The sequence below is a fragment of the Chaetura pelagica genome, unplaced genomic scaffold (genome assembly GCF_000747805.2).
Source record: "Chaetura pelagica isolate M959 unplaced genomic scaffold, ChaPel_1.0 scaffold314, whole genome shotgun sequence".
NCBI classification, from domain to species: Eukaryota; Metazoa; Chordata; class Aves; order Apodiformes; family Apodidae; genus Chaetura; species Chaetura pelagica.
This window is the reverse complement of record NW_009953218.1, coordinates 911,593-926,386: the sequence shown is the minus strand read 5'-3', so window position 1 is coordinate 926,386 and position 14,794 is coordinate 911,593. Positions and strand designations below refer to the sequence as shown.

At 35.8% G+C, this 14,794-nt stretch overlaps 1 protein-coding gene across 2 annotated transcripts in view; it reads left to right on the top strand.

Moving 5' to 3' along the window:
* Window positions 1–6,754: 6,754 nt before the first annotated feature.
* RAB3IP (RAB3A interacting protein) overlaps window positions 6,755–14,794 on the top strand; it is a 24,856-nt gene continuing 16,816 nt past the window's right edge. The window contains exons 1-3 of one of the 2 annotated variants that reach the window (XM_009997720.1): window positions 6,755–7,027; window positions 7,227–7,488; window positions 14,113–14,208. In XM_009997720.1, coding sequence (XP_009996022.1) covers window positions 6,777–7,027; window positions 7,227–7,488; window positions 14,113–14,208 — 609 coding nt within the window. In that variant the 5' untranslated portion in view covers window positions 6,755–6,776. The remainder of the gene's footprint in view (window positions 7,028–7,226; window positions 7,489–14,112; window positions 14,209–14,794) is intronic. The other variant, XM_009997721.1, reaches the window with a different exon arrangement.

Genomic DNA, 14,794 nt, shown 5'->3' with positions numbered 1-14,794 from the left:
GGGGGAGAGGGCGCTCGGGGCGGTTTCCAGGTCGCTGCGCTCAGCTTTGCTTTGCGTCGCTCGGTTTGTTCGCTGTGTTGATTCGCGACCGTGTTCTCGGAAAGTCCGACACACGGCGATGTCCGCGCCGAAATCATCCGTGTTCCGCAGGCTGGCCCTGGCTGTGGAGTTAGCAGCTCCTCCTCTGAAGCAGGTGCAAGGTTATTCAGTCTAGAAGCTTGTGTTGGCAGCTGCCATCTGTTCAAGTATTTGTGTTCCCCGGGAAAATACAGCGCAAAACCTGGGGTTTTGTTGTTCTGCTGTTTCTATTGCTGTATTTATTGTAGGTCTGTTCCGTGAGTTCTGGGAAGGGTGAAAGTCAGGCTTTCTGTATTTTTGTCTTGGCAGTCATTCACCTGCTGTGCTTGGTTAATGTTACCCAGTCAGCAAAGAAGGATAAATAATTTACCGTTCTCATTATGCTTTTAATAAATAACAAACAGGGGCACCTCACAGCTGCAACTGAAATACCCGTCTTGTTACAGTACATTTAAAAGGGGATATTTGTTTTTTCTTTTGTAGGAAAGCAGTCACAGGAAGCCTTTTAATTCAAGACTGCAACTGTCATCTCAGGTTTTATTGATTTGATTTAAAATTCATATAAAATGCCAAATGAACTGATCTCACTGTTCCTCCTAAGCTTATGGATTTTCCCAGAAAAAAAACCTGTGCTCTGGATTTTTATTTTTAAGAACCTTTTCAATACACCATTTAAATTCATGTCTACTATAACTTTAACTAAAACTTGTATTAGAAACTTCAGTTATGCTTTATAATATATTAACGATTTTTTAAAAAATTCAGAAAATGTTTCTTTAAATGCTTTTGCAGATACATTTAGAAAGCTTTACATAGCATGAAAAAGATTGTAATTTTTACTTAAGTTTACTAATTGAATATTTTCAGTGTTAATGGAAGGCTCATTTTCATTTGACACTGAAATGACACTGCAAGTCGTAGGCACTGTGATCAGGTTTAAACCTGGGATGGGATCGTGAAGTTGTTTCCAAGATATGGTAGAAAGAGCAGTGCCCTGAATTGAAAAGAATGGGGGTTGCAAAGAGGATCGTATTTGCAGGTAAATTAACTTAGTTTAGAGAGTCTTTGTGAGCCTAACAGCATGCCTCAGGTGTTTGTTTATATCAGAAGTTTGCAGTATTCTACCTCGCAAAGCACTGATTTTTCTCTCTAGTAAGAGGTGTACTATCTACCACTAAGCCATGTTTATTTATAGGTTTCACAAGCACCTCATAAATATAGGTCGTTGGAGTTTGTGTGGTGCTTGTTTCTGAAAAAGATGCACTTGCTGTCTGCACTTGTATTTTTCTAGTTGAAGATCTCCCTGTAATAAAGTTTTCAAAAGAGGTTTTTTTTAATCATCAAGTCAGCAAACAAAAATTCTTTTAAACTTTTATAAGATCTTGCTATTGTTTGTCTGAAGCAGTGTTTTGAATGCCCAACATGAGAGTAAAGAATAGAAAAATAGCCACATTGTATGACAGTGCTAGTGGGAATGAAATAGAAAAATACTCTCGTGTTGAACCAAGTGCGGTTTTTCTACGTCTTAAATTCCGTAGACTTGTCTAAGTTACAGTTTACCTTCTATTTACTGTCTTGCCAAACCTAGCATCTGCTAGTAAATATGTAGTGTAAGGTCACTTGCAAATTAAAGTAGAATATGTAGTGTTCTGGAGTAGTTCAGTGCTTCTTTTGTTACTGCCTCCAAAAAAATTTATGGGGTATTTGGGCTCCTGAAGTAGAAAGCTCTGTCATAACTGCAAATCTGTAAAGATGGGAATTGTTTTTTGCAAAGCTTAAGGAAATTCCTATGCTAAATCTTGAATTGTGTTCATGCAATGAACTAGCATCAGTAACAATGTTTAAACTTGCTTGAATTCTGTAGTTTAGTTTAAATATAAAACTGTTCAGGAAAAAAATAATCTACTAAAATTATTTGTCCCGTGCCAACATCTGTTTAATTTCTCATGTGGCACAGGTGTAACTGAATTGGTTTTGAACTTAAATTAATGTCCATATACTCGTTACAAGAATTTTACTTTTTAACCTGCTTGCATCTGATAGGTATCAGTATGGAGCAGCAATGTTTAATTGGACTGCTTTAAAAGGTATTTATTAGTCCACCACTCTCGTTCCCTACCACGTTCTTTAGAGCTTAAAACATAGTACATTCCAAACTGTATAATGCCAAATATTTCAAAACTTTTGGGTTTTTAAAACTTTTTAAAACCTGTTGAGAAGAGTACAGGCCCAGTGGTGGATTAATGTCAGCCCTTTTGCAGAACTTCTACAAAAAATCCACTTCCCTTTCTCCTCCCATATTAACTGAAGCAGAAGTTGATAAATTGAGCCCTTGAGACTTTATTGCACTTTGAATGGCCTGCTGTGTGAAGATTTAAGCGCTATAGCTAATGATGCCTTTTTTTTGGTAAATGCTAACTAGAATTTTACTTTCCATCAAAATGTTTAGAAACAGTAACTTTTTCCCTGTGTCTGTTGGGTTGTTGTGTTTTTTTTTTTAGCTTGAGTGGGTAACCATTCTTTTGTGATGATGTTCTTTACTATTTAAGCTAGAAATGAGGGGTTTTTTTGATGTGTGCGATATTTGGTGCTGGTGTGGGCTGTAATAATGAGATGGTTCAGAGTTGTCATCTTCAACCTCTCTTATGTAAAAGCAATCTGTGTAGGACAAACTCCATAGTTTATAGTAGGTGGTTTTCAACAACTTTTTTTTTCTTAAAAAAACCCGAAACCCAGGCAAAAATAAATTACTGCTTTTCAGGGAGCTTTTTAGTATTTAGTTACTTACTGCTTTGATTCAGGCAAGTAGCTGAACCCCTCTTAGAGTTATAACAGGAAAATTACATTAGGAGTTTTGACTGTGGTTGAAAATGTTCACAGTTCTAGATTCCTTTTAGAAGCTATAGAAATCTGTTAAACTGACTGTTGTTAAACTGGTTTCTTAGTATGCATTTATTTAGTTTTAGATAAAATAAGATTTGAGCATCATTTTGTCATGAAGTTATGTGGGTAGTCAGCAGTGCAAGTGTGACAATGGAGAGGTGATAGAAAACTGCAACATTTTGACAGCTTCCACCAAATTTTCATTATTTCCACATGAGAGTGTAAGAAAATTAATTTTTTAATTTTTTTTTTCATCCTGATTTATTACAGTACTGGATTTTTGTATGCCATCCAATTTGCATACTATCAACTAAGACAAAAATGACCATGGATTTGGTAGGCACTAATGCTATTCTAAGCTTTCGTCATGTATTAGTGTGGTAGGAAAAGTATTCATGATTTTGTTTAGTGAGTGCGCTGCCCTGAGATGTCAGAATATCAGCTGTTGTTCACGGTAGCAGAATTACTGCTGAAGAGTGTTCTGCCAACACTGGTTTTCAGCACACGGTCAGCCTGGCTCCTAGTAATGTCTGCTTACCATGCACTTCATTTTCCTTCCCTGTTTGTTGCTACTGTAGTTAATAATATAAACCCTCCCTAAGCCTTAACCAAGTCTGTAATCTTTAATGACACTGAAATGTAGTGCGGGGCTTTCCCCTCATTCTGTTTACCATTACTTGGAAGAGTTCTTTCCTAAAAGGGAGCTTGTGTTTTTAGAACCACCTAGCTTTTTTTGCATGTATGTTTGGTTTCCTTCGTGTGTCACTTGTGTTCAGCTGATGCCTTGGTAACAACACAGTGGCCTTGGTGAGTCTTGAAGCTGAGATACTTAATATGGGCTTCTTTCTCTCGGCTGGGTGGTGTCCTCAGCTTCTGCCTGCTCTCTGCTAAGTGAGAAGTAAGGCTAGGAAAGAAGAAAGTTGTGAATGGGAAGTGTTTTACGCAGATGGTATGCTGAGGAGTGCCCATTTGACAGGCTATGGGAGAAGTTTAGCTGAGGGACTTTTATTTCCAGCTCATCCAGGAATAACTTGTATAACACTTTAACTTACTGTATCAGAAAGAACTTTTTTAAAACTGAGAAGGCACTCATGTATTTATTTACTCATAAATCTCCATTGTCTGTTTAGGCTAAGTTTGATATTTAGTGTATCAGCAGAGTGATAGTCTTGTAAATAAAGTTCCAAAATGTTCTTTTTAATTATTAAAAACATTGCAGGGTATAGGCAGGTTAGGTGGAAAAGCCGCAGGAAAGGAGTTAAGTGGACATTTATTTTAGGAGCAGGAGCATGTAGGTAGGATGGGGGTTTAAATTTTTTTTTTTTTTTTTTCCCCAGACATAATAATTTGCTTATTATAGATTGATGTGGTGGTTGGGAGGGGGAGATATAAATGCATTTGAACATTTGAAGATAATAATCAGGCATCTAATAATTTTTCTCTGTGTGAGCCAGCGTGACATCCTGTGCTCCATAACAGAGCTGAATTCGTGTAAGTTGTCGTGAAGATATGAAATGGCACATTTTTGAGCCTGTCCCATACTTGATGTACTTAAAGTACTTGCTCCAGACAGCCATAAGATTTCTACAGAAATAGCAAAATACATTAAGAACTGACAAATAAGTTTTTCCTGAGCCTTTTTTTACTTGGAAATGGCTAGGTAGTATTTATTTTTTTTAAAATCAATTTTGGGAAAAACCCAATAACTTTGCTCTCAGCAGAAAAACATTTTGCTCTCATCTACATTCTCAGTCTTTGCTTGTTTTGGTTGTTTTTTGGTGTGTTTTACTAGTTGCTGTAAGCAACTGTTGGCCTGGCCAATAGAATAGTACTGGGAATGGCTTCCTTGGTGGTTGAAAAAGAGGAGAGTGTGGAAACAATGAAAGTGAATGGGTTTGTGTAGATGTGAGCTTGACTTTGAGACTGGCAAGGTGGATATTTTTCAGTGGGTCTGATGAACTTTAAAGAACTTCCTGCAATTTTATTTTTTCAATATGGCAGTATTTTACCTTATAAATGTAAAACAATGAGAATTGCAGTGTAGAGCTGAAAACATTTTTGGAATTTAACCTTGAAAAAATGTCCTGTAGCTCTGGCAGTCCCTCTATATTGATTTGTTGACTCAACAGGCTTTATTACCAGGTAGAGCAGGTAATTAGAATGCTTATAATATAGTAAAGAAGAACTATAGGAAAAACAAACAGCAGTCTTTTTCATACTCAAAAATAAGCCATTCTTCTCTACATCATGGTAGAAAATGTCCAAAATTGTGATTTTTACATTGATTTACTGCTCTTGATAGTTCAAAATAAAACTGATTTCTGCATAAAAACAAAAAAACCCCACCAAACCCATCTCATTTATTAATTTGAAATCCCTTTTGTCCCTTATGTCTGGACAGTTTCTTAGAGGTGGTTGTTTTCTTTGGTGTGAGTAATAAACAGCAACATAGAAAAATGAATAACATGTTCTTGCTGTCTGAACAAATTAATTTCTTCCACATGTAGCTGATAATGTGGTAAAGCAACTTGCTTAACATGGAGGCATATGCACTCAGTACAATATTGAGATGCACAACAGTTTTGAACAGTGTTCTTTTGAGTTTAAGATGACCCAAAAGTATTGATGTAGCTAAAACATTACTCCATGTGCTAATTTGGAATTTATAGTGTGTTTTATGTGAAGTAGCTAAAGAACTGGATGTACACCTAAGTAGATGGCATCATCTCTTCATGGTTATGAATGTCATCTTTCTGGATCTTCTCTCTGCCCTGTCCATTTTGTTCTAAGAGCCAATCAGATTTGTCTGTAAAATGTAATGTATTATTTCATTTAGATGCTCTAGTTTTTTTTTTTGTATGCTAAATACTTTTATGAAGCCTTCATGTTCTCTTTTATTTATGTAACATGGAAAATGTTTTTTTTGCAGTGAATAATTACTGCTAAGTAAATCCTTCACAACTTTCTCCATATTTTTAGTTTTGAATCATGCAAAGATTTTTGTGGTCTCTGATGATAAACTGCTGGAAAACAAGAGCTTTATTTTGGGACTTGTAAAATTAATGTGTTTTACTTGTTCACTGTTGAACTTATGAAGAATATATGGAAATAAAAAATAAAATATACTGTCATTTAAATTGCCAGTTCGTAGTGTACTTTTACCTGGAATATCTTTTTGGTGTGATATTTACTAACAATTGTCATCATCACTTAATCATGTGATATATTAAATACACATCATTATACTTCATGAGACATCTTACTGGCTAGTTCTTACCATTTCAGTGAACTGTTACAAGATCAGATGTATAATTTAATCAAAACTACAAAGAACTGTAATTTATTTAAAGGTTCACTGATTTCTGTCTCTAGATTACTTGTTTTGCTGAGAAAAAAAAGTGAAAGCTTAAAGTTTTAAAAAAATGCGTTGGGTTTTTTCCTTACTGGTTCCCAGGCCTCCCCCTCTTTTGTGAATGAAATACATTTGTGTTTTGATACAAAACAATTCTAGACTATGTTAAAGATTACTTTTTTATTATATAGAATATGTTCTTGATTTCACCACCCCATTTAGCTGTCAAGTCTGCTGTTAAACCTGGATGCAGCAGTCCAATGTGTGGAAGAAACATTTTTTGGTAGCTGAAGTGGTTACTTTTGCAAAGTTAGACCATAGTTTACTTTATATCACCAAGTATTCTGAACATAATTGTCTGAGTGTTTTTTTAATTGAAATAGGTGTCAGATATAATATTTCCTGTTTGCACTCTGATAATGTGATTATTTAATTCAGGGTTTCATATGATGAGGCTTTTATTATGGCCAGTGACCCCTTGGAAGGCTTTCATGAAGTGAACCTCGCTTCGCCTACTACACCGGATCTTCTTGGAGTAAATGAGTCAGGGACTCAGGAACAAACTACCTCACCCAGTGTTATCTACCGACCACATCCTTCTGTTGTGTCCTCCACACCAATCCAACCCAATGCATTAAATGTTTCTGACCTTCCCACACAACCTGTTTATTCATCTCCCAGACAACTGAACTGTGGAGAAGCATCATGTGTCAGGTAAGTTTAGTGTGTCTATTTATTTAACTTGCTGATGTTTGTTGCATGTACGCTTCTTATTTTACTAGAGATATAATATTATTTATAATGTTCTAATATTAAATTGAGTCCGTAATGGTATATTCAACACCACTACTGCCATTTCTGAAATATTTCCTTTTTTATTATATAAATAAAAAATGTATCACTCTCTTTACAGCATCAATGTTACCGACGCAGTACTTTCTTCTACCTCTGGACCCCAGGGTGGGTCATTCAATCACAGTCATTCCAGAAAGGAGAGCAATAATGCAGAGAGAGAGTTTTTGCAGGGTGCTACAGTAGCAGATGTTGCTGAAGGAAATGAAGATATTTTTGGGTTGAGTACAGACAGTTTATCTCACTTACGGAGCCCATCTGTACTGGAAGTAAGAGAAAAGGGCTATGAAAGATTGAAAGAAGAACTTGCAAAAGCTCAGAGGGTAAGGCTTGTTGTCTTGTCTCCTTCTGCTTTTTCTCACTTCAGAGTGGTTCTAATATTGCTGAATGATAAATGTACCAGAAGGTGCAGTCTGAGTCTACTGATTTCTTACAGAATTAATAGGATGTCAGTATTTTATGTAATGTTACTCCAAATGTGTGCAGTGCTAATGTCTTAGAATTATTCCTTGTTAGTGTTTTTTTTCTAGTGCTGCTGCTACTTAAACATGGAAATGCTTTTTCTTGAAAATGTAGACCATTCCTTCATTCTGGCATTTGAGAGTAGGAGTAATTTTCTGTCATTTTGTGATTACCATGTAAGTATTTATAGATGGTGATTATATTGCTCTCTAGTCTTCTTTCTTCTAGAGTATAAAAGTGTAGCATGTGTCATGGAAGGTAGAAATACTTTAGAACAAGGTACTATGTTTCATAGGGGAATGCCTGCACAGAAGCAATAAAGATGTTGCTGGTTTTCTTCAGAGTACTGTTACACCACACTTCAAATTGAATGTGGATACCTTAGCAGACACTGTGGCTCAATTCATTAATATTTGTAAAGCGCTTTGTCTTGTTTGGATGGATGGTGCTATATAAATGCAAAGCCATTATTTATCATTTTAACATCCCTCTGTGCTTAAACTTTCATGTAGATTTTGTGCTGCTTGTATCTATGCCCTTTCCTCTCCATGATGATGATGATGTTGTTTATATTTAAGCACATCTTGTTTTTGAACTTGTTTTCCTTCGTTTGTCACTTCATCTTGTTGAATGTAGTCATGATGTCTGTCATAGTTGCATTTGCCCTTGTTAATGTGAATCTTAAATATGGATTCATCACTTCTTCTGTTGATTGTTTTATTGCTGTAGTTGCTTATTGTAGTTTTTATTGTAGTTGCTTCCTTTGGTAATGTATTTGTTTGCTTAACATTTGACTACTGAAATGAAACATTAACCTGACCTAAGTTTGAAGACCCTGCATGTGAATATATAAGCCTAATAGTTAACCTTGGAGCCTTAAAAAGTAAGAATAAATTAAAGTTTAAACTTCAGAAAAACTGTTCTAACTCCTGACAGGTTGATTCTTACTAGTATTATACTGGATGGATAACTTATTTTGTCTGCTTGTCTTTCTAAACTTGCAGTGTTTCAGAGTTGCCCAGTAGCACAGGAGTCATAGCAGGAGTCTGTACAGACTGTACAACAATAAATTCTATTCCTTCCCTCGTATCTACTTTTTTTCTGCTTCCTCTATAAGGAGGAGTTTTTACCATCCTTAATTCACATATGCTTTCTCCTATAAGTTCACAGAGGGCTGTGCCCACTATGTGATACTCAGTATGTAATGCAGTTTTTAAAGTTTTACTTTGACATGTATTCACTTTCGTTGACGAGTACTCAATATAAAAATCTGTAGGGATATTATTAATAGGTAGTGTCTGGTGGTTTCTTTTTTGTTAGTTTGTTTTTAAATTCTCTATGAAAAGGGAGGTTTAGATTAGACATCAGGAAGAAATTCTTTGCTGTGAGGGTGGTGAGACACTGGAATGGGTTGCCAAGGGGAGTTGTGGCTGCCCCCTCCCTGGATAGTCAAGGCCAGATTGGATAGGGCTCTGAACAACCTGGTCTAGTGAGAGATGTCCCTGCCCATGGCAGGGGGGTTGGGTCTAGATCTAAGGCTCCTTCCGGCCCAAACTGTTCTGTGATTCTATGAAGTCTGTGCTGGTTGTTAGGACAGTGAGAATACAATTTGTACTTAGAAGTTTTTGAGCTCATTGAGCCTCAGAATACCTTACAGGCTACAGATTTTTGAGAGTGAACCCCGTAAGAACAAATTTGCTCTCTGACGTTTTCTATTTGTTCCACATTTCTTACCCAAACTGTATGCTGTTCTAATAAGCATTCAACACTGATTTGATTTATGCAGTTGTGATCAGAAAGGGAACTAGAAAGGAAATAAAAATTTTGAAGCTTTGGGATCCATTGCCCAATTTTTTAATGCCTGTCTTTAGAGGGTAACTTTTTTCTAATATCCTCTCAGTTTTTTGTATTAGATGTATGGCTTGTCATTGTTAGCTACACGGTTCTTGAATAAATTATTCAGGCATAAAATAAAGATTTATTCTTTTTGTTCCTCCTCCTTTGTGTATGCCTTGCATTTCCTAAGACTACAGACTTCTCAAAATAAACAGTGTCACTGGCAACATTTTTAATAAACAAGTCTTTAAAAAAGTTGTTTCTTCACAAGAAGAAATGTACTATTGTACTTCAGTCTGGTTTGGTTGCAGCACTGAATCATGTCATAAAAAAGGTAACAGCAAGGTGAGAGGTAGCAGCAGGGTGGCAGCATCCTATACTAAAGGAGCACATAAGGTTGGACATACTTTTGCCTTAAAATACTCCCTTAATTAAAATTACCTTTTTTTTTTTTTTACTTTGCTGCTTATTTTTTCAGTTACGACTGGATTTCTGGCTATGTGGAACTGAAGAGCCCTTGCTTGTAGACAGTCTGAACCTTTCTCCCTTTAAAGCATCAGCAGTAAGATCAAGAAGGTGTAAAAAGGCTTAGTGATTCAATGTCTCTCTGCATTTGCATTTTTTCTCTACCATGTTTGGATTAAGCAGTGTCACTGTTGTTACTGAAGGTAGATCAACTACATGGAGATAACATGAGAGAATAGTGATGGTATTTTGATGGATGGTATTTTTTGATCTGCAAGTTTAGTGGAGTCCTTGAAAAGGGAATACCTTTTTGCTTTTCATCTGAAGTAACAAGCACATGTTGCATGTAATTTGGGTAGCTCACGTGCAGCTTCTGAGCTCTTGGGAGTTCATAGTCATGATTTCTTTGACTTTTTTACTCTTTAGAGTAAGATCTCTAGGCTTGTTGGTAACAAATAAAAAACATGTTTGAGTTGTAGTAGAAATCTGAATTGCTGGTATCTCCCTAGCAGAGTGAAGTAGTTTTTTCCACACTAATGCAGTGATGCATGTGAAAGAGGTGACAATATAGGATGTATTATTGTAAAAGCCTAGATTTTTCATTCAAAAGCTTCAATTTCTGTATGCATTCCTCATCTCAGAAACATGGAATGTTACAGTTTGATCTCTTGTCTGCAGATCTTGTGTGTTGATACAGAATTTGAAGCAGATTTTTTCCATTTTTCCACTTGTATTGTCAAAGAATCCAATGTAACAGACTATTGTCATTGTTACAGTGTTTCTCCTCAGGCTAGCAGTAGTGGTTAAATACCTTTTTTTCCACAGTAAACATGAAATTTTAAAACTGCTTGTATTTTTGAATAAATAGATTCACAGTAACTACCCAGAAATTCTAGTAGCACTATACAGTACATGAGCATTTAAAAATTTCTGTTGTCATTTGCTTATAAGTTACCAAACAATAAAAATGAAAATGTTCCAGAATAATACAACATCCCAGAACTCCACTGAAGAGTATGCTTTCAAGCTTTTGTAAAGTAAAATTGCATTTGAATTGTAAGGCCACTGGTTTGTGATTGTTAGAGATGGGTTAGTTCTCTGGAGGTGTTTTAGCAGTTCCTTGCTGGTTTTGAGTGATGAAAGTTTCAGTTTCCATGCCTCTGACTGATACTGTTGTAGTGTATTGTAGGCAAAGAAATTTTCTCAGGCAAGTAGAAGACTACATGCAAGCAAAACAGAAGCATCTTCACCCACACCATAAATTGATAATTAAATAGTTTCTGAAATGCTCTTATCTCTGAAAAGATATTCTGGACCTTCTCTCACATTAAAAAAACTTGTAGATGTGGTTTGTGGACTAGTTTTTATATAATTTGTCTAACTTGGGTGCTGAGTGAAGAGCAATCAAATAGAAATGTATTCTAATATAAATAAAACTTTTTTGACAACTTCAGAATTCAGCAGTATCCCACGGTTCTGAATTCAGGTGCTATCTGTAAATAATCTTTGGTCTTTCCTTGATCTTCTGCATCTAGTTCTGACTTGGTTAAATTGCTGAACTAGATGCAGGATGGTTTTTCTTTTCAAGAATTTAAAATATTCATGTTTTTGAAGCAGTAATTTGCATTCCTTATCTCATTTAATAAAGACCCACCCTGTAGCCTGTTTATGAAGATCAAAGTGAAATAAGCAATAATACTACTCTTTGATACCAGATTTTTTAAACTTTTTTTTTCCATACAAGTTAAATTTTTCTCATAGCAGCTTAAGCAACTCTGTGTGTTGTGCTTTATAATAGTGTATCTTTTTTATGCAGTTACTTTTTCAGAACAGTAGTATGGGAGGGACTGCAGCATGGATGGTTAGTCTAGCACACACAGTTGTCTTTTCTGCCTCTATATGGTGTATGTCTGGGAAGTCTCCAATAATGTGCACTCTTTATTTCTGCCCTGCTTAAAAACCCAAGCTATTAAACTTGCTTGGCAAATCATACATTTTATTATGTTCCTTCTGAATCATGTCATGGAAACTTGCCCAGTGTTGGACAAATTTAGCCAAGTAGCCATGCATAGTAGGCTGCCTGGTGTTGTCTCCTTTTTGTTTTCATTAAGTAACTTTACTTGTTTGCCTAAGTTTTAATCTAACATCCCCCCAACTCTTTCCAATTGCAGGCAAAACTGTAACCATCTTACTTCAAATAGTGCATTGATAGTGGTAGCCCAAAAGTGAACCTGGGCTAGTTCTTCCTTCATTGTGAGTTTGGTAACTCTTGACCTGAATGTTAACAACCTTCTTTTAAGATATATTAATGCGTATGTAGCATTTTCGTTACAATCAGTAAACCAAAGGAAATGTATTGTGAGGAACATGTGAACTTGAGCTTTAACATTTTGCATCAGAATCTTTCATTTCCATATTAAGAACTGTACTTTATATGGGAATTACTTGAAATCAACAACAACAAAAATATTATTTTTTTTCCTTTTTTTAAACCTTTCCCACTTCCCCCCCAGTATTTTTTTCTTTGGCTTTTTTGTATTCCATTTTCCTTTTCTTCTCTCCATCTGTAGCTATTTTCCTGCTTTTTTTGGTTTGTTGTTTGTTTGTTTTTAAGGGAGAGATAGGTCACTTTGAGCAGAATAATAGCTAGGAAGTAAGAGTTTAGTACTATTTGAGAAACACTATGTTTGGAAAAAAGCTATCACTTCAGTGGTACCTTTCAAAATAGTCAAAAGGTTGCATATGAGAAGTAAAAAAATAAAAATGGCAAACAAATTAGACTAAAAATCAGTGAAAAGGTCCAAAGTTAAAACTAAATAAAAGAAGAGAGAAATAGTGCCTTTGATACTAAGTGAGTCTAGAGCAGTCATTAAACACTTGTAGGATTTAGGAGCCAAAGTTAAAGAGGACCCTTCATCTTAGAGGAAAATCTATTGCCAGCTTCACTGCAGAAATTGAGATCAAGACCTAATACTAACATGCTACAAAGCAAAATGTAGGTTCCTGCATCATTGTGTACAATGTTTCTCTGTTGTGAAGACTGGGAGAAATACTGACTGCCTCCCAGAAACCCAAGGGAAGCTGCCATTTGGGCCTTCTTATGATTGTTGTCTTGCCCCCCAGCTTCTTCTGAGGGCAGCTGCTTTCTTTGCTGGTTTCTGGAGGTTTTCAAAGCAAATGCTAGATTGTATGTGGAGTCTCTAATATGTCAGTGACAGTGACTCCTGCATTTCAGGAGTGGGGGAAAAGAAGAGGAGGAAGAACTAGATGGCAATAGGAGGGGAGTTATGGCCAAGAAAAGAAAATGCTTGAAAGGTCAGAGTGGATGGTCTGCTGCTTTTCTTTCCCTTTTTCTCTGCATCCTTCTCTTTCTTGCAAGAGATTACAGGGTTTAATAGTTGGGAAAGGAACCCTTCTTTTAAATTCCTTGTACTTCTTTGCAAATCACCCCCCTTTTCCATTAGGCTTGAGACAATACAGATGAGATTGAGCATGTGTAACTCTTATGCTGCCAAATCTGTATTAAAATCTTACTGTAAAAGTGGTATGATGAGGCCTTCTTCATTTAAGTTTTAGAGGTGTAGAAAAAGAATGTTTTGACTTAACATCAGGTGCTGTAAATTGATTTATATATCTGCATAAAAAAGGGCAGGGATATAATGACAGTATTATTTTGGAATTGTATTAGGTGTAAGGCGATATGCAGGAGATAATAATAAAATGTTTTAAGATTCTTTTAGAATCTTAAATTCTCTTGAGACAAAGCTTTCATTTATTTTTTTTTTAAAGGATTGCTTTAAGTGTCTGTTAAGGAATGGGTAAACAGAACTGGTATTCTGTCGGTCCCAGTAATTAATTTGATCTATATTTTAAGCCTTAAGTCTTCCATACTTTAAAGAAAAAAGCTTTTTTACTTCAGAGTATTTTGGAAATGCTGATGTCTAGGCTAGAGATACTTTAGATTGGCCTTGTATATTGCTGTAAATCAGGAAGGATAGTTATATGTATGTACAGCATTAATTTAATTGCTTCTAGTGTTGAGACTAATATTTCGAAAGACTTTGTTTAGCAAAGGTTTTATTTTCCTCTGATTATATTTTCTTTTCCTTCCCCTCTGTAGTATTAGTTTGTAAAGGCCAAATTGCTACTCTAAGTCAGAATAAATAACTTTCAATTTTTCATAGGAGCTGAAGTTAAAAGATGAAGAATGTGAAAGGCTTTCTAAAGTGCGAGATCAACTTGGACAGGAATTGGAAGAACTTACAGCTAGTCTGTTTGAGGTTTGTTGGAGTCTTCAATGTGATATACTTGAAGCTGAGCCAGATGTTTTCTGTAGTATCAGTATGCTGAATTTTTCTGCAATAAGCTTATAAAGGGATTTGTGTCCTGAGGACCTGGGTGTATAGAAGTGGAGGCTTAAGAGCAAGGAGTAGTCTTCCCGCTTAGATGAAACAGACCTTGTTGAGCTCTGTTTAGACACAAACAATGAAAATAAGGAAAATAACCTCAGAAAGCTTAAACTATTTAGGCTTATTTTTTGGCAAAACTATTTTAAGTCATTTTCTCTGTCTGACGACAGGGCTACCTAAGTGCTAAATTTGGGGTTGCTGTGGTAATTAAATAAAAAAATAATGTAGTTTCACATCAGTGGAGGTAGCAAATACATAACCATGCTTTCAGCTTTTCAATTTTGAGTCTGGCAGCATGCTACTCTCTCTCACAAACTTGAAAAGAAACATTAATACTGAGTTGATGCACCAGAGTGGAACCTGGTTACTAAGTGAGAAGCCTGAAGTTTTAAGTGGGATCTTTACATTCAAGAAAAGTACAGTAGTGCCGGCAAAGTTTGTGAGTGGTTATTACACA